Source organism: Phalacrocorax aristotelis, chromosome 2 (assembly GCF_949628215.1).
Source record: "Phalacrocorax aristotelis chromosome 2, bGulAri2.1, whole genome shotgun sequence".
NCBI classification, from domain to species: Eukaryota; Metazoa; Chordata; class Aves; order Suliformes; family Phalacrocoracidae; genus Phalacrocorax; species Phalacrocorax aristotelis.
In genome coordinates, this window is record NC_134277.1 from 134642389 (window position 1) to 134661838 (window position 19450).

At 38.9% G+C, this 19450-nt stretch overlaps 1 protein-coding gene across 2 annotated transcripts in view; it reads left to right on the plus strand.

Moving 5' to 3' along the window:
* ZFHX4 (zinc finger homeobox 4) overlaps window positions 1-19450 on the plus strand; it is a 154266-nt gene that overhangs the window by 128929 nt on the left and 5887 nt on the right. For both annotated transcript variants that reach the window (XM_075085278.1, XM_075085279.1), the window contains exons 6-9: window positions 5009-5142; window positions 5297-5497; window positions 8922-9039; window positions 9861-15257. In XM_075085278.1, coding sequence (XP_074941379.1) covers window positions 5009-5142; window positions 5297-5497; window positions 8922-9039; window positions 9861-15257 — 5850 coding nt within the window. The remainder of the gene's footprint in view (window positions 1-5008; window positions 5143-5296; window positions 5498-8921; window positions 9040-9860; window positions 15258-19450) is intronic.

Genomic DNA, 19450 nt, shown 5'->3' on the forward strand with positions numbered 1-19450 from the left:
TGTTTTATTTTTTGACATCAAGAGACTGAAGAAAGGCCAATGATGACAACGCTGATGCTGAGCAAGAAACTGTGTTGTGGTTTAAAATATATATCCCCCTTGGCTGGCTCTCTGTCTTGGTAAAATCTGTCTGCAGTGCAGTAAAGCCATGCTCCCAGGCCGACATAGGTCCTCCTGTGCAGTCTTATCAGGGGCAGTCCTGGATGCTCCCCAGGAGAGGGCTGACAGCCACCTGCACCCTGCATTTCCTACCATACACTCTGCCTAGGGGACACTGTGAACCACTTCAGGGAGTTTATCAGTCCTCTGTTTCTCTTAGGCAGGTCCCTTTATAGTTTTTCAAGAAAGAATATAGTATTAAAGCTCCAGCAAAAAAAAAAAAAAAAAAAAAAAAAAGATGGAATCTAGAAGAAAATACTGAAGGGGAATTCTCAAAATTCCATCAGGATTAGCCGCTCATAAGGGCCAAGTTTAATTAGGACAAACCTATATCCAGATGCCTACTGGGTGCACTACGAAAAAAACAGCATAATTGTTCTGCATTCCCGTGCCAGCAATTACACAAATAACTTTGCAGTAAGATTCATATAAAAACAAGGGCTGAAATCATGATTGCCTTTGTGCTTTGCAGAAAATAGTTTGTAGTGTAAAATCCTAAATCTTTTAGAAACTTTTATTTTCCCAATCTAAATTAATTCTGCATATGTAACATTCAGGTCATCATCTTAATTTTCACTCAGTTGACAAGTATTTCTAATGACTGCATAACTGCTTATGTATAATTGAATGTTAATTTGGGCTTTCTCATGAATTGAGTGTTGCAAGTCTTGCCAAAGAAATCTCAGGAAAACCAATAAATTAATCACAATACTAACAAGTTAGACAGGAAAATGGTGTGACCCCTCTTTAGCATAGAATCTATTAGACGAGAAAGGATTAACATGTATTTAGTAGCAGTATGTTTGTGTAAGCTGTTGTGCTGTATTGCTTACCTTATCTCAAGGAGTAGAGCTTTCAAAATGAGACTTGGCAATATGCGAGTTATATTTGTTGAATATTCATTCAGAATAGAAAAGCCTACTAATGCCTCATTTATATTGTCATTTAAATCTAGTGCCACTTTAGATTAATTATAATCCAAATTACAGCACTATGCAGTGCAAGAATTAATATGGAATTTATCCAGATTAATACATTTGCATTGAAAATGTAATATGTCTCTGCCATGGCTAAGGGGAGCACTTTTTAATAAGGTAGTAAACATGAGGAAGGATGGAAATTAACCTTCATTATTGCAATGAAAATTATCCTTTCATTCTACTCTAATTAGAAAGAATACTCTACCGGTAATTATAATTTTAGAATTATTTTGAGGCTGAATAACATCATCTGATGTGTCAGAAGTCTTAAATTATACAATCTTTACCAAATACACAGATTCATAAATAAGAAAATAGTATTGCGATTATGGCTTTTCCAGGATTTTTTTTTCATTAGTGTACGTATTTTGTTAACTTTCTTGTTAGTCACACAAACATTTTTATTTTGGGGTTTCAAAAATTTTATGAAGGTGATGGCATCTGAATTGCAGTAAATTATGTCATTTTTATATTAGCAGTCTTACACAAGTTAAATAATTCTGTAACTGACAGGCAATCATTGACTAGTCTATTTCATGGCACTTATTTATAATTAAACTTAGCTTTTGAGCTAAATGTATTGAAATTATATTATACATCTAAAATAATGCTGCTTATATTATAAAATGAGTTACAGTTGTGTTTCACCATTAGGAAAAAAACCCCAACAAACAATGTGTCTCAAGAATAAAAAGTGTGTATTTAAAACATGAATAACAACTGAATTTAGTCTGTTCCTACAGCTGCCTAATAAGAATAGCATGCTAGTGGAACATCCAGCTATGAAAACAGTGCCACATGGCATGCTTGGGACCGTAGTATTTTCTCTCCTCTCTCCCTCTTCCTTCAATCCCCTTCCTATAAGACCGTAACTTTGCTCACCCTCCCTACAGGAAGTTCCTTAAAACAGTGAATTCAACACGGAAAGCAGAAAGTTGATATAGCAAGACGAGGCACTGGGTTGTAATAGCTGGACCATTTACTTGCATAAGGAGATGATCTCCTTTGGTTTTGGCACGTATACTCTGGCTTGGGGGGTTCAGTCCTCACCACGTGCAGGGGCAAGTGGCATCCCCATGCCAGGGGGAAGAATCAACCCCCTTTCTATTTTTTTCAAAGCTCACCATAACTCACAGAGCTGGGTAGTTTACTATAAGCCAGATGTAACTTCAGTTGTTTAAGAAGTAACAGTGCTTGAGGTTGAATGAATCCAGAGCAACAACAACAACAAAAACAACAAAGCCTCTGTAAATTTTGACAGTTTATATAAATATCATAGTAAACATAGTAAAAAGCTGTGCTTTGCTATGCATTTATTGACCCCAGCACAGTGTTTTATAACTTTACGGTTTTATTATATTAACCGCAAAAGAAACTTTAACCAAAAAACCCTCTTGTTTTTATAGAAACAAGAACTATGTGTTTTATGATTATTATAGGCCCTTTGAAGTAATTAAGTTATTCCATCCTGTGGTGGAAGATGATGTGTAATATTAACCGTCTGTGAGCCCAGGCACACACAGAGTGCACTCCAAGCTAAATTTCACTAGCCATTAAATACTATTGCCAAAACACAGTTAAATGTATTTTCACAAGTGGATTTTGGAGCAGAATTTGGATCTTAATTTCTGTAACAACCCGTTGAGAACAATCTAGCATGATGAGGGGAAAATAAGGCGCAGTTGTTTTCTTTTGGCTTTTAAATTCAGCGTCCTGTATAGCAGTGTCTCTCTTTACACCAGCCGAGATTTGAGGCCATTTGTCTTTAAAAAGGGACATTTTAAAAGTGACATATGATAAAGGTAAGAAACAGTAGTCAGCTGTTAGACATTTTTGACAGTTGGAAATGAAGAGAGGTTAATAATTTGAACCTATCCTTCTAAAACCTGAGAAGCAACCTTTCTCTGTTAATATCATATGTCACTTTTTTACTTCCCATAATTCTCACAGAAAAGACATTTAAATAATAATGGTGCATTGTCAAGTAAATAAAGACAGGCCAAGGAGTACTGTATCATCACAAACCAAAGTGAGTAATAAAATGGTGGCTTATGTGGTTGCATCATGTAGATTTTGCCTTTAAGCACTCTTAGTCCTTCAGGTCGTCAGCACAGCGCTGACTGAGCAGACTAAATGAGGCCTTCAGGATCAGTTCCTAGTGTGTGAAAATTCAGTAGGGTTCCAGAAAGTGACTTGTTCAGATATTAAACTGATGTTGACAAATTGGTCATTAAATAGCAGGGAAATATGGCAGGAATAAACTTTAATTTGAGCAAGAACATGCAAAAGTTACTGGTCTAATTACACCAGAAGAAATAATTAGCAACTTAGGAATGAGAAACAATGTGTGGGGAAATCACCATTAATGTATAAGTTATAAAATATGTTTCAGGGTTTTTTTAAAGAATGCTGTTTGGAAAATGTCCCTGTATGATTCAGTTTCCAATTGTTATTGTACCATGAGGATTTAGTGTCTACCTTGAAAACTGTTCTCTTATTTTACTTCTCTTTCACGTTGCTCTTTTAATACCAAATATTGCACTATATGAAAACAATAATAATAGAAACTTCTTCATTTTGTCTACAGAAAAATACAAGTACTTTCTTTGTTCATGTTTACTTTGTTGCCAAAACATCCATGACCTTATTTTTAAATTAATCCTAGGTTATTGTGCAATGAGGTGCAATTTGTTCATTTATATGAACCTTATGTGGATTGAAAAAAATCAAGATAAATCTTCATGCACAGCATACAATCAGATTACCCCTGGACTATATATTTACGTTGGGTCTGATAGCAATCAATGGTTTAGCTTCATTGCATTTCAAGATGTATTTGCACCCAGTGTCCAGTGATAGTGTCCTCACCCTGGAAATAATTTAGTTGCAAATTGACTGGAAGATGGTGAAAATTGAAAGTTAAAATTAGAAATACTCATAATAAACAGCAGAAAAAAGGTCAGATGATGCCGCACTATGATGAGATTGGAATGGTTGGTAAATGAGGTTTTGTGTTTGTCGTGAGATGTATGTGACATGCCTACCCAATGCTCTTGTAATATCCAGCCTAGCAGAAGAGATTATCTGGCAAATTGACGCTGGAAAGAATTTTCTGATGGACTGGGAAATTAGAATTGCACTCCTTCCTTTGATGTCTGCAAGACTGGGCCACATTACACAGCTAGTTCAGGCATAATATTAAATATAGTATTTAATACGTAATAGTAGAGCTATCTATAGAAAACAATTATATTCTGGTTTTGATCACAAATGCCAGACTATAAAAATTCACAGTGTAAACATCTAAGGCAATCCCAAATGACTGATCTTTGTATATAATTAATATTAAGTTCACTCTGAAATCCTATTCTCCACAGTATTTCTTTTAAAGCCTCACTATATTTAGCTTCAGAATTGTAACCAGGCAGGAGTTATCAAAACAGCACAATAATCATGTTGCTCAGACAGTTTAGAAAAGAGGGAAGGTAATTAAACAGCAGCAAATTAATTATTTTGGAAAACAGGATTTTAAAGCAAAAGCTGATTTGTTTTAATGTAATACATAAATTCATACTGAGCTGCTAAAGAAAGCATATTATTGATCAATCTTTAAAGGCAACCTAAGATTATCTAAACAGTAGAGACGAGTCCATTTTAAAATGTATTTGTAGAGTCTCCATCAAGGATAAAAGTATATCTTCACCTTTGTACTTATCAGAGTTGTTTTATTCAACTACATTTTTCCTCAGAACTTTAAAAAAAAAAAAGACCCTGAAAGAAAATACAGACCTTTGGAATCACAACCTGTTTGTAAACCAGGATATTTTAAAGTTTAAAACATGTTCTTAAAAATTATGTTTTCGGAACAGGAATAGTCACACCAGAGAAGGAACCAAAAGTGAACACTGTGGTAGGGGCACAACAGCTTCTTCTGGCAAAAGAAGAGGATGGTGCAGCTAAAAAATCAAAGCCTCCAGAGGACAATAAATTTTGTCATGAGCAGGTAAAGGAAAATGTAACAATTTAATTGCATTCTAAAACTCTTTTAAATAACTTAAGAATGAAACAGAGATGATATGCTGTTAAAATAGCAATATCAGCAAGTTATAAAAAGCACTCTGACTAACAGCCTGCATCTTAATTTGATTTTTTTTCAGTTCTATCAATGTCCTTATTGTAACTACAATAGTAGGGACCCAAATCGTATCCAGATGCATGTCCTGTCACAGCATTCAATGCAACCTGTTATCTGCTGCCCCCTCTGCCAGGATGTCCTCAGCAACAAAATGCATCTCCAGCTTCATTTGACCCATTTGCACAGTGTGTCCCCTGACTGTGTGGAGAAACTGCTCATGACAGTAAGTGTTCCAAAAACTGACACACATGCTACAGAAACTTACGTGGGCCTTTGGGCAATGTATTTGTTGTGATATAGTATTCAGTACCCCGAGGAGGGGAGTGGGTCAGGACTCTTAGGTTCTGTTGCCAGCTCATCCAGTGACTGATGTCCCTTGGGAAAATGACTGAAGGTGGCTTTCAAAGATGCTGAAAACCTGCAGTTCCTCACTGACATTAACCTTGAAAAACTAAGCCTGTCAATGTCTCTAAGTGCACACCTGTAAATTGGGTCTAATAACATCCAGGTCTCAGAGGTATTGTGACTCCTGTTTGTAAAATAACCAGAGTTCCCTGTAGAATGTAGTTCCCAAACATAGCAGGATTCCTCTGTATAGCTGGGCTGTACTTGCATTACATGAAATTCACTGTACAATATCAATAATGGTGCTAACTGGAGAACAGGATTATCTTATTGTACAGAATGTCTTGTTTCTTACTTTTTGCTTGTGCATAAAAGACCCTTTAGGTTTCTTGTGAATGAAATGTGAGTAAGAAACAGAAAGGCAGGTCCAAGAATAGGTAGCAATCCACTTAGGTCAGTTCTTTAGGATATCGCAGAATCACAGAATGTCAGGGATAGGAAGGAACATCTGGAGATCACCTTGTCCAACCCCCCACTTGAGCAGGCACACCCAGAGCAGGGGGCACAGGAACGCATCCAGGCGGTTTTGAATGTCTCCAGGGAAGGAGACTCCACAACCTCCCTGGGCAGCCGCTTCCACTGCTCTGTCACCCTCACAGGAAAGAAGTTTCTCCTCATATTGAGGTGGAACTTCCTATAATCCAACTTGTGCCCATTGCCCCTTGTCCTGTCATCAGGCACTAATGAAAAGAGCCTAGTCCCATCATCCTGACACCCACCCTTTACATATTTATAGGTATTTATGAAATCCCCCCTCAGTCTTCTCCAGGCTGAACAAACCCAAGTCTCTCGGCCTTTCCTCATAAGGTAGATGCTCCAGACCTCTGATCATCCTCTCTGGACTTGTTCAAGGAGTTCTACATCCTTCTTAAACTGGGGGGCCCAAAACTGGACACAGTACTCCAAATGTGGTCTCACTAGGGCTGAGTAGAGTGGGAAAAATATGGATATGGATATTCCATATCAGATATGGAATACCTGATTTCAGGTACCCACCCTGGATCAGGCAAGGACTTGAACTGGTTTCTCCATGATTGGAATGAATGCTATAAGCAGCAAACTCTATTTGGAGGATGAATCCCATTCCATCCTTACCAGGAAAATCCTGTTCTTCACTGCAAAAGTGCACAAACCATGTCAAAATAATACATGTCTGCAAAAAAATAATGATTCAGCACCATTCAAAACAATGCTAGTAAAGACACAATCAGGTCTAGAAATATTTATTATTACATCACAGATTCAGTTATAAAACAGGCCTCCTAGGACACCCTGATTCTGGTTGTCTCTTGCCTTTTTAGAAGGAAATGCACTTGGAAATCTCAAGTATCCACCTCCTTAAGGATTTATTTCTGTATTCATAGACTCCTCCTTCATGTATACAGTTGTGCTTCTAGGTCTATGACCTCATTCCCAAGTAAAGTGGCAAAAAAATAAGAATTGAAAGAGCTCTTGGCTGAAGGACTAAAGTTCCTTGTGCCTGGTGCTGATGAGCAAATACAGAATTGGGGATCCAAAAGCAGTTTAAAGTTTTCTTTCTTCTTTGTTTTCCCTAACTACTAACTATAGCTCTGCCAGACTGTGTAATTTTGGCCCACTGCAAAGAAAATGCCATAGAAATCTAACTTTTCTAGACACTTTTAGGAAACTGGAAAAATGTGGAAAAAAATCCCTCCCTACTGAGGATCATTAGCTTTCTTCTCAAGTTCTCCATGCTTCCTTCTATGCTAATAATGGGGCAACTTTGAAATCTCTCTCCTCTCCACTCCTCTCCTCTCCTATCCTCTGCTCTCCTCTCCAGGTACTCAGGAGTTGTCTCTCTGTTTCTGAGAGAAAAAAAAAAAGGTTGTTTGGCAGAAAAAGAGATTGAAAAACATAATCTGCATCATCTAAACTGTCCTAGTTGCTAAAACTAATATGATCTGTCCATATCTGAACTCTCTGATGATGAAATAAGTATAATTTATAGAAAATTTTTCTTCTCTGGGACATTTGCAGTTTCCTACATAATTTTTTTAAAAAGAAGTCCTTCCCTCCAAAACAAAATCAAAGTCACTGGTCATCTGAGACGATGCTATTAATGCCATGTTTAAATTACAAATATACTAAGTCCAGGGCTTTTTAAAATACGTCTAGAATATTTTTCCTAATAGGTGATTGGTACAAATGCATACATACATACATATATACACATACACAATTTTTCTGTACTTTAATGAAGGTTTAAAATAATTTTGTTAAACTGTTAAAAAGGAGCAAAGGTTATTTCTCCTCATACCTAGTAATGTATGTAGCTTACATTATTATTTACCACTCAGAAATCTCTCCTATGGATATTCTTGTTACCTCTGTATGAAGTAAGGAAGTACTATGCTCATGTTAGAGTTGAGGAGCTGCAGCACAGTCTGAACCGATTTACCCAAGGTCATTTAGACAGATTCTGGCAGTGCAGGAGTTTGAACCCAGTCCTGCTAAATCTTACTCTGAGCCACTAGACAATCCTTTATTTCAGATATGGTTGTTTTAAAGAGCTAAGCAAAAGGAAAACATGAAGTATTGAGCAAATATTCATGTCAACTTAACTAAACTGAGTGCTGTCAGACACCTATAATAGTGCATCCTTCAAAGATTTCTGTCTATAATCTGAAAGGATAACACAACAGGTAAAGTGGGCTGGAGAAGATACATAAGCAATTAAAGACAAGAAAGAGAAAAATCTTATTTTAAATTGCAATAAAGGTTGCCACTTCTGTATAGAAACAAACTTAAAATTTTCTTTCAAAGATCATAGAAGGTCCAGCGTTTGCTTAAAAAACAATACAAGTGAAGCAAAGTGGGAATGCCCTTAGGCAAGAACTGACTGGTGACAGTATCTCAACACGATCTCCATCTTTGGAAAATGTCCAAGGAGAATTCCCCTGGTAAATTCAACCAACCTGACAGAGCCAGCAAAACCTTCTTTGTGGTGACACTGAGACCAACGAAATATTGAGTGTATGTAGTTCTACAGCATCACCTTATTGTGGATTATTTTGAGTTGATTCTCCACCAAGGGAAACCCGATGCTCTGGATTTGTGGTCTGTCGGAAACCATTATCAAAGACTGAATCAAGATCTTGGTTTAGTACTGGCAGTCTTTGATCCAGATACGGTGGATCTTTTGAATTATAATTTCATACTCTTGTATAGTATTAAATAGTATGACTTTTCCTGTAATAATACTGTGTTCTTGGTTTTCAAAGGTTCCTGTACCAGATGTCATGATGCCCAATAGTATGCTCTTGCCAGCAGCTGCTTCAGAGAAATCTGAACGTGACACATCTGCAACCATTACAGCTGAGGGATCTGGGAAATATCCAGGTATGCAAGAAAAAGCAGAGGCATGTTAAAGCTAGGTAGGGAAATCTAAAAACCACTTGTTTCTTTCTAAGCAAAGTGAATCCTTTTTGGGCTGCATATAGCCAAAGAGATAAAAAGTGAAAAATAAAAAAGGGCCTGAATTTGGCTGACTGCACCCATGCAGAGCTACTAGGATGCACGTGTATGCCACGTGTATGTTGCTTGGGGTAGTAGTTTAGCCAGTCTGAAGGTAAGACTCTCCTTGTTTAACCAGCAAATACGACCCCACCCTGAAAGACAGTGGCACTTTCATCAACATTGATGGGGAATGCTAGGTACATGATGCTGCCTGTCTTTCCAATAGCAGATTTCTTACCCTGGACATTTACTGTATTCTGTGCTGGGAAGCTGCTTTGCTACCTCTCACATCATGCTCCTCCCTCTCTCCTCAGACCACTTTTCTCCCCCTTTCTAATCACCAGTTCTACCTATTGACCCATTTCTAATACTGGCCTCTTTGCTACTATTTTGTTTCTTATTCTTGTTTGGTGCTCCCATTGTACTAACAAAATCCCACCTTATGACAAAGAGAAACCCTGTGCCACTCCCAGGCCAACTGCCACTGCCATTCTGATAATCATGTTTGGATTCTATTACTTTTTTTTAACCTCATGTTGGTCCTGTCTGCTTTATTCTCTGGGACAAGGATGGGTCGCTATACTTTGCTAGGCCAACACATGGCATACCAGGTGCCTCACTTGGTTTCTGATGAAAAAAAACCATTATTACTATGTGCTATTCTCTTCTACTTGTGTAAAAGATGCTTAACTTTCTTTAACTAGGTGAAAGTCCTGTGGATGAGAAAAGTACCCCTGGGATCGATGAATCAAAAACTGGAATGGAAATTAAGACTGAGGAACAGAAGCCACCTAAGGAATCTACTGAAACACCAGACTGGAATAAGAGCAGCAGCAAAGATATAAAGACCACTGACTCAGTGACAGATCAGCTAAATGAACAGCAGAAGAAGCAACAGCTCTCTGTTTCTGACCGCCATGTCTATAAGTACCGTTGTAACCATTGTAGCTTGGCTTTTAAGACTATGCAGAAGCTTCAGATACATTCCCAGTATCATGCTATTCGGGCGGCTACCATGTGTAGCCTTTGCCAACGTAGCTTCCGTACATTCCAGGCTTTAAAAAAACACTTGGAAGCAGGCCACCCTGAACTCAATGAAGCTGAACTTCAGCAGCTGTGTGCATCTTTACCTGTCAATGGTGAACTCTGGGCAGAAAGTGAAAGTATGGCACAAGATGATCATGCACTAGAACAGGAAATAGAAAGAGATTATGAGATGGACCAGGAAGGTAAAGCAAGTCCGGTAGGAAGTGATAGTAGCTCTATTCCAGATGATATGGGCTCAGAACCAAAGCGGACCTTACCTTTTAGAAAAGGGCCAAACTTTACTATGGAAAAATTTCTGGATCCATCTCGTCCGTATAAGTGTACAGTGTGTAAAGAGTCTTTCACCCAAAAGAACATTCTCTTGGTCCACTATAACTCAGTGTCCCATTTACATAAACTCAAAAAGGTTTTGCAGGAAGCATCGAGTCCTGTCCCTCAAGAAACTAACAGCAGCACTGACAACAAACCCTACAAATGCAGCATTTGTAATGTTGCGTATAGCCAAAGTTCTACATTGGAAATCCATATGAGATCTGTGCTTCATCAGACAAAGGCAAGGGCTGCAAAATTAGAACCAAGTGGTAATATAAGTAGCGGAAATAGTGTAGCAGGGAATGTTAATAGCCCCAGCCAAGGAATGCTAGAATCTATGAGCTTACCAGCAGTTAACAGCAAAGAAACACATTTAGATGCCAAAGAATTAAATAAAAAGCAAGCTTCTGAATTAATTTCTGCTCAGCCTACACATCACCCACCCCAGTCACCAGCACAACTTCAAATGCAACTACAGCATGAACTGCAACAGCAAGCTGCATTCTTTCAACCCCAGTTTCTAAACCCAGCTTTTTTGCCTCATTTTCCAATGACACCAGAAGCACTGCTGCAATTTCAACAGCCTCAGTTCCTTTTCCCATTCTATATACCTGGGACAGAATTTAGCTTAAGCCCAGACCTGGGTTTGCCTGGTTCTGCCACATTCGGTATGCCTGGAATGGCTGGTATGACAGGATCACTGCTAGAAGATTTGAAGCAGCAGATACAAACTCAGCACCATGTTGGCCAAACCCAGCTACAGATACTGCAGCAACAAGCACAACAGTATCAATCCACCCAACCCCAACTTCAGTCCCAAAAACAGCAGCAGCAAAGTAGCAAGCTGATGAAAGCAGAGCAAAATACCTTAGTAAGTACAGACTGCCAGCTGGTAAAGGATATGCCATCATATAAGGAGTCAGAAGAAATTTCTGAGAAACAAGAGAAGCCAAAGCAAGAATTTACTAATGAGAATGAAGGACTAAAAGAAAACAAAGACATGAAGAAGCCAAAATCCTCAGAACCAGCCATCCCACCACCCAGAATAGCTTCTGGAGCAAGGGGGAATGCAGCCAAGGCTTTGTTGGAAAACTTTGGATTTGAGTTAGTTATCCAATACAATGAGAACAGACAAAAAGTGCAGAAAAAAAGCAAGGCTGGTGACGGTGAAAACACAGACAAACTGGAATGTGGAACCTGCAGTAAGCTCTTTTCCAACATTCTTATTCTGAAAAGTCATCAAGAACATGTGCATGGACAGTTTTTTCCATATGGAGCATTAGAAAAGTTTGCCAGACAGTACAGGGAGGCATATGACAAGCTTTATCCAATTTCTCCATCTTCTCCAGAAACACCACCGCCTCCACCGCCACCTCCTCCTCCACCACCACCTCCTCCTCCTCCAACTCCTTCTCAGCCTTCTTCAGCTGGGGCTGGAAAAATTCAGAACACAACTCCCACTCCTTTGCAAGCTCCACCACCCACACCACCACCGCCGCCTCCTCCACCACCACCACCTCCCCCTCCACCTCCACCACCGTCAGCCCCACCTCAAGTACAGCTTCCTGTTTCACTGGATCTCCCACTTTTTCCTCCAATTATGATGCAGCCGGTGCAGCATCCTGCATTGCCTCCTCAGCTTGCCCTCCAGTTGCCACCAATGGATACTTTATCTGCAGATCTTACCCAGCTTTGCCAGCAGCAGCTGGGATTAGATCCCAATTTCCTGCGGCACTCTCAGTTCAAGCGTCCACGTACAAGAATTACAGATGACCAGTTAAAAATCTTGCGGGCTTATTTTGATATTAACAATTCTCCAAGTGAAGAGCAGATCCAAGAAATGGCTGAGAAATCTGGCCTTTCACAGAAAGTTATCAAGCACTGGTTTCGTAATACGCTGTTTAAAGAAAGACAGAGAAATAAAGATTCTCCATATAACTTCAGCAACCCTCCCATAACAGTATTGGAAGATATCAGAATAGATCCTCAACCTTCAGCTGTAGAACCTTACAAGTCTGATGCATCTTTCAGCAAGAGATCATCTAGGACTCGGTTTACTGACTACCAGCTTCGTGTCCTCCAAGACTTCTTTGACACAAATGCTTATCCAAAGGATGATGAAATCGAACAACTTTCAACTGTACTTAACCTACCTACTCGAGTTATTGTTGTATGGTTCCAAAACGCACGACAAAAAGCTCGCAAAAGTTATGAAAATCAAGCTGAAACTAAAGACAATGAGAAAAGGGAACTGACGAATGAGCGTTACATTCGAACCAGTAACATGCAATATCAGTGCAAAAAGTGCAGTGTGGTTTTCCCCAGGATCTTTGATTTGATTACACACCAGAAAAAGCAGTGTTATAAAGACGAAGATGATGATGCTCAAGATGAAAGCCAAACTGAAGATTCTATGGATGCCTCTGATCAAACAGTGTATAAGAACTGCACAGTTTCTGGGCAAAACGACTCATCAAAAAGCTTGGCAGTCACAGCAGCAAGCTCTGGCTCTGGTTCTAGTACTCCTTTGATTCCGTCACCCAAACCAGAACCTGAGAAGTCTTCTCCTAAACCAGAGTCCACAGAAAAACCAAAACCAAATGAAACCATCTCTAAGCAAACTGATACAACTTCCCAGAGCACCAAACCAGTACAGTCTACTCCAGTAACCTCTTCTGACCCTCAGCCCTCAGCTTCTCAACCACAGCAACAAAAACAATCACAGATGGTAGGGAGGCCTCCTTCTGCATCACAAACCACACCTGTTCCTTCCAGTCCTTTGCCAATTTCAATGACTTCTCTACAGAACAGTCTACCTCCTCAGTTATTACAGTACCAATGTGATCAGTGTACAGTTGCCTTTCCAACTCTAGAACTTTGGCAAGAGCACCAGCACATGCATTTCCTAGCAGCCCAAAACCAATTTCTTCACTCACAGTTTCTAGAAAGACCAATGGATATGCCCTATATGATATTTGACCCCAATAATCCTTTGATGACTGGACAGTTACTTAATAGTTCTCTTGCTCAGATGCCACCACAAACTGGCTCATCACATACGGCACACCCTGCTACAGTTTCTGGTTCCCTGAAACGAAAACTAGATGATAAAGAAGAAAATAACTGTAGTGAGAAAGAGGGAGGAAACAGTGGAGAAGATCAACATCGTGATAAGCGGTTAAGAACTACAATTACTCCAGAGCAGCTGGAAATACTCTATGAAAAGTACCTACTAGATTCCAACCCCACCAGAAAGATGCTAGATCACATTGCACGTGAAGTGGGACTGAAAAAGAGAGTTGTACAAGTCTGGTTTCAGAACACGAGAGCCCGAGAAAGAAAAGGACAATTTCGTGCAGTTGGTCCAGCCCAGTCCCACAAAAGGTGTCCATTTTGTCGAGCTCTGTTTAAAGCAAAATCAGCTTTAGAAAGCCACATTCGCTCTCGACATTGGAATGAAGGGAAACAGGCTGGTTACAGTTTGCCTCCGAGTCCTTTGATATCCACTGAAGACGGAGGAGAAAGTCCACAAAAGTACATATTTTTTGATTACCCATCACTGTCAATAGCAAAAACGGAATTATCAAGTGAAAATGAATTAGCCTCCACTGTATCAACCCCTGTTAGCAAAACTGCAGAAATGTCACCGAAGAACCTCTTAAGCCCTTCTTCTTTCAAAGCAGAGTCCAGTGAGGATATAGAAAATTTGAATGCCCCTCCTGCTGACTCTGGATATGATCAAAACAAGACTGACTTTGATGAGACTTCATCAATTAATACAGCAATTAGTGATGCCACAACAGGAGATGAAGGGAACAATGAAATGGAAAGCACGACTGGCAGTTCAGGGGATGCAAAACCTGCATCACCTCCCAAAGAACCAAAACCACTTGTGAACGACACGCTACCAAAAGCTGCAACTACACCTACAAATGAGAATACCGATGATAAATTTCTGTTTTCCCTAACAAGCCCCTCAATACATTTCAGTGAAAAAGATGGTGATCATGACCAAAGTTACTACATTACCGACGACCCTGACGATAACGCCGACCGCAGTGAAACTTCAAGCATAGCTGATCCAAGTTCACCTAACCCATTTGGAGCTAGCAATCCCTTCAAATCCAAAAACAGTGATCGGCCAGGCCACAAACGTTTCCGAACACAAATGAGTAACCTTCAGCTTAAAGTTCTCAAGGCTTGCTTTAGTGACTACCGGACTCCAACAATGCAGGAATGCGAAATGCTAGGGAATGAGATTGGCCTGCCCAAACGTGTGGTCCAGGTCTGGTTTCAGAATGCCCGGGCTAAAGAAAAGAAATTCAAAATTAACATAGGGAAGCCATTTATGATAAATCAGACTGGACCTGATGGGACAAAGCCAGAATGTTCTCTATGTGGCGTGAAATATTCTGCGCGTTTGTCCATAAGAGATCATATATTTTCCAAACAACATATTACAAAAGTGAGAGAAACTGTGGGAAGTCAGCTAGATCGGGAGAAAGATTATTTAGCTCCTACAACAGTTAGACAGCTGATGGCACAGCAAGAACTGGATCGCATAAAGAAGGCTACTGATGTGCTAGGATTAACAGTACAGCAGCCAGGCATGATGGACAGCAGTTCTCTTCATGGTATCAGTTTGCCAGCAGCTTATCCAGGACTCCCTGGTCTTCCTCCTGTTCTTCTGCCTGGAATGAATGGACCATCCTCCTTACCTGGATTTCCGCAAAGTTCAAACAGTAAGTCTATAAGGGGATGATGTTCTCATTTTATTAATTTGATCATCTTGCAGAGTCACCATCCCCTTCTAAAACACAGCATATTATGCATTCATATCATGCTTGTGAGACTGGTGTGAGTAGCTAAAAAGTACTGTTATGAGGTGTACTCAGTGCAATTCTTGATCGTTGCTGTAGACTGGATGATAGCTCTGATTTGGCAAAAAATAGCAATAACATAACAATATAGCAATAATATAATAATAGCATTATTGTATTGTTTTCTGTTTTGAATGATACTCCTTTAGGCAAAACTTGGGTTAGAATTTTGTATGTAAATTTTTTGTATGCAAATATTTAAAGTAACATCTGATGAAGTACAAAGTAGTAGCTCCCACATTATCATCAGGCTTTTGGTCCACCCCTTAGACCAGCTCAACCTGTTGTTTAATTCAGAAAAAATATTTAAAATAAAATGCTGCCAAGATCCTCTATATATTTCTGAATAATTTCCTGCTAAGATAAGAAGGTTTTTGTTGAAGGTGATTTGTAATGGCAGTTTCATTGTGTTCCAGATTCCAGGAGCTGCTGAATATCTCCTGCCCCTAGTTTGTAAAATCATTGCAGACATGTACCACTTCACTTGGGCTTGCATTTTTAACTGAATGCATAACTCTGTTTTACTGACTGTTTTGACTCTGGTTTGTCTCTGTTTTTTGCTCACACTGGGAAGCACTTCCTCTTGCAATAAGTTTCACTGAAGATAAAGAACCAAGTTTTCTGCAGAATTATTTGTTTAGTCCTCGAAGAGTGAACTTATTTTCTTGTATTAGGCTCCAATTTGCAGTCAGAGTTCATTGTGAGTGCAGCCTGGCAGATTGAAGCTATCCCATTCATCTTCTAACGTCACATATTCATACCAAATATGTGCACAGCAGAGTTAGGGAACTCACTTCATTTTATCCAGTAATTCCACTTGCTGTTGATCTCTAAACTTTGATTTAGAAAGCAACTCACTTTGGCAAGTAAGGTAGGGGCTTAATCACCAGTGTTGTTAGAAGTACTAAGACTGTAGCAATGCCTTCTCTGCTACCCAGCTCTGCTTTGATTGATGATGATCATGTTATTGTTTCCCTAAGTGGTGGTCAAAGCATCTTGTTTTTCTCTTCATTGGATCAGAATGGCTTTCCTTCCACAATGGAGTCTCTGGCTGAGTGCCCTCTGGCTTTTGTCAAACAGTTATTGGCACAGAGAGTGCATATAAAGGAAATATAAAGTTGCTGTATTTCCTTCTTAATGGCATATAGTGTCCAGGTCCAAAAACGGCTGGTCATTGGTCATTAAAATTATAGATATGGTTTCTTCATATAACTTGCTAAATAGCTTTGGTTAGGTTGACCTTCAGATAAAATGGGCTCCAGAAAACTCAGGCTTTGTCTATAATACTAAATGAAATTTCCTTGGGAAGATATGATTACATTCTTTTGCTCTCAAAAATAAGAAGTCCCCATGAAAAGTGAGTCTTGGAATCATTGTGGACCCATGACAGCCCCTCAGCTGTGCTCAGGAGTTGTTTAGGAGAACGCTAGTCAGTCCAGGGCAAAACAGTGTCAGTGACCATGCTTACTGTTTAACTTTATAGATGGATTAGTTTCAGTTGTTGGGAAATGTTCCCTGGTACTGTTTAGCTTCCTAATATCAATGTAGCCTCAAAGTCTGTAAATTGTCCTGTTAATAATAAAAAAGGTGTTATTACAGGCCAACTGGCCCATAATAATTCTGTTTTCAGATTTTGTAATTTCCACCAAATATCTCTTATTTGAGATAAATTTAAATGATTAGTACCATAGCATACAACGTGCACTGCCAATTGAGATGGATTTTTACCTGCTTTCGTCTTGTATCTTCTTAGGGTTAATTAGCCTGTTGTGTAAACCAGTGAGTAGAATCTCGTTGTTAACCTTTTCTTCTGCCATATGCTAAATAGCCTCTATGTCCCCCTTTTGTTGCCTGGCAAATACTTGCATGCATAAATCTCCATTCCCTAATGATACATAATGGAGTAGCCATAGTGAATGGAAAAAATAGATTATTTTAATAATTTATCATAGGAAAACAGTAAGATACTCAGGTGTTCTTCAGTATGTGCTCAGCACTAGTATTTTCTGCACCTAATTAACCCATTTCTAATTTCTTCTCTACCCTGCTTTGGCTGGTAGTTCACATTCATTTTTGGTGCTAAGAATTGTTTAAGAAGTATCTTTTTGGGAGCAGGCTTCCAAGCAAGCTTTTCTTTGGCTACAGTTCTTCTAGCAGTGCGTATATTCTCACCCAGCAGGACAATTGTTCTGCACTGTTCTTTGCATGACGGATTTTCTGAAGCTAACTCCCTGATGACTATCCTACACTTCAAGTATACTTCTTGTGAATTCCACTGCAAGTTTGTCATTTCTTCTCTTTCAGGCCCAATCCTGAAAATGCACTTCAGAAGAAGTCTCACTAGGGTCCCTTATATTCAAATATTTATCTGTTTTCACTGATGCTTACGGGGTTGGTAACTGTATTTCCTGTGGCAAAGCCCATCCATTCTGACCTACATGTTTGTTTAAAGGGCAATATCAACTTTAGCAAGATCTTCACTTTTAAATAATATATGTGCTGTTTGCGAAGACAAGGAACTGGTGAAACCATAATAGTAAATATTACATTTTAAATTCTCTTTTGTGTTTCTCTTTACTTATGCTGGACAGAGAAATTAGCCTGATTAGTTTCACTGGTTAATAGAAGTTTATGAGGGATTTCACTTTCATGTTCTTGCATCCAGTGTTGTTTATGTTTCCAAAAAGTTACAAAACCCAGCTAAATTTTGCAAAATGCTATTTTATTTAAATGCAATATTTGATTTTACAAAAGGTTGACATGGAACACTTGAAAATAATGCTAAATCACAAAAGATGGAAATATTCAAACTACAGTTCATTTTATCTTCTTTTTGTAGTGCTCAAACTGGACTTTTATTTGCAAAGATCATTAGATTTGTCAAAATAAGAGCTTCATTTCTGAATGAAAGGACACATTAACTTTAAATTCAGTTATTTTGTTCTAAAACAAGTGGGTTTTAATGTCAGAATAATTGTGTAGTTCTAGGTTCTAGAATCCTCTCACCTGTGGGATACGTTTTGCTAGATAATGTAATTATAACATCTTGTGGGCATCAAATGCTGAACAAAGTCTCAAAAGTACTGATATGTTTGCTATTAGCATAATTCTTAATACGGAGTTATTTGGTGGAATTTTAATTCCTACAGAATTTTAGTTCTGGCTTGTCTTTGTTCTTCAAGCCCCTTCTTATTTTCCAGGTGACTGTAGATAGAAGAGTTCACCTGCTGTTTTCAGCTGTTCTTAAAATTTGCATTCTCTTTTCTTCTTAGCTTTGTGTTTTTGCCTATGATCCCTTGCAGAAAACTAGTGCTTCATCTTGCTTCTAGCTATTAATACTGGTTCTATGAACCTTTTAATGTCATCATCATTACCATAGGTTCTTTGCACATCACTTAAGCCTGGGCTGCCTTGAAGATTCACAGCGGCTTTTTCCAAGAATGCACACATCACCGGGTAATATGTACTTAGTGGTTTTTGAAATCTTATCAAGAGAGAAATTTGATTCAGCAGCAATTACTTTCCTCATTATTAGGGCACTAAATGCTGTTCTCTGTTTGCTTTTGGCCCATTGGTAGCAGTTTCATTTTTATATTTTTAGCCCTCTGATTCCACCAAGGGAAGGAGAAGTCTCTCCTCTTTGATAGTCACTTAAAAGAATTAGCAGGATTAGAATGTTTCTTCACGAATAGTGAATTTTCTATTCTACAACCCTCATGTCTGGAAATGGGGCATTAGTTTCAACAAGTTTTCTTCATTTAGTTTTGGAGACCCTCAGTTCCACATTTAACTTCCAATAGAACAGGTGGATTTCACTATCCTACTGCAGCTTGTCTGGATATTTAACTGCATTCTGTGCATTTCAACTACATTCCAAAGAATAACTGGAAAATAGAATAGATCTTGGCTGCTCTGGGCATCATCAGTGTGAGCAGACTGCATACAACGTGATGTGTAAGGGTTGAAGAGGTTAAGAATAGAAAGAAATCGGCAAAATCCTAAGTATCTGACAAGCCCAAGTAACCATGACAAAGCTGGGGCAGCAGTTCACACTA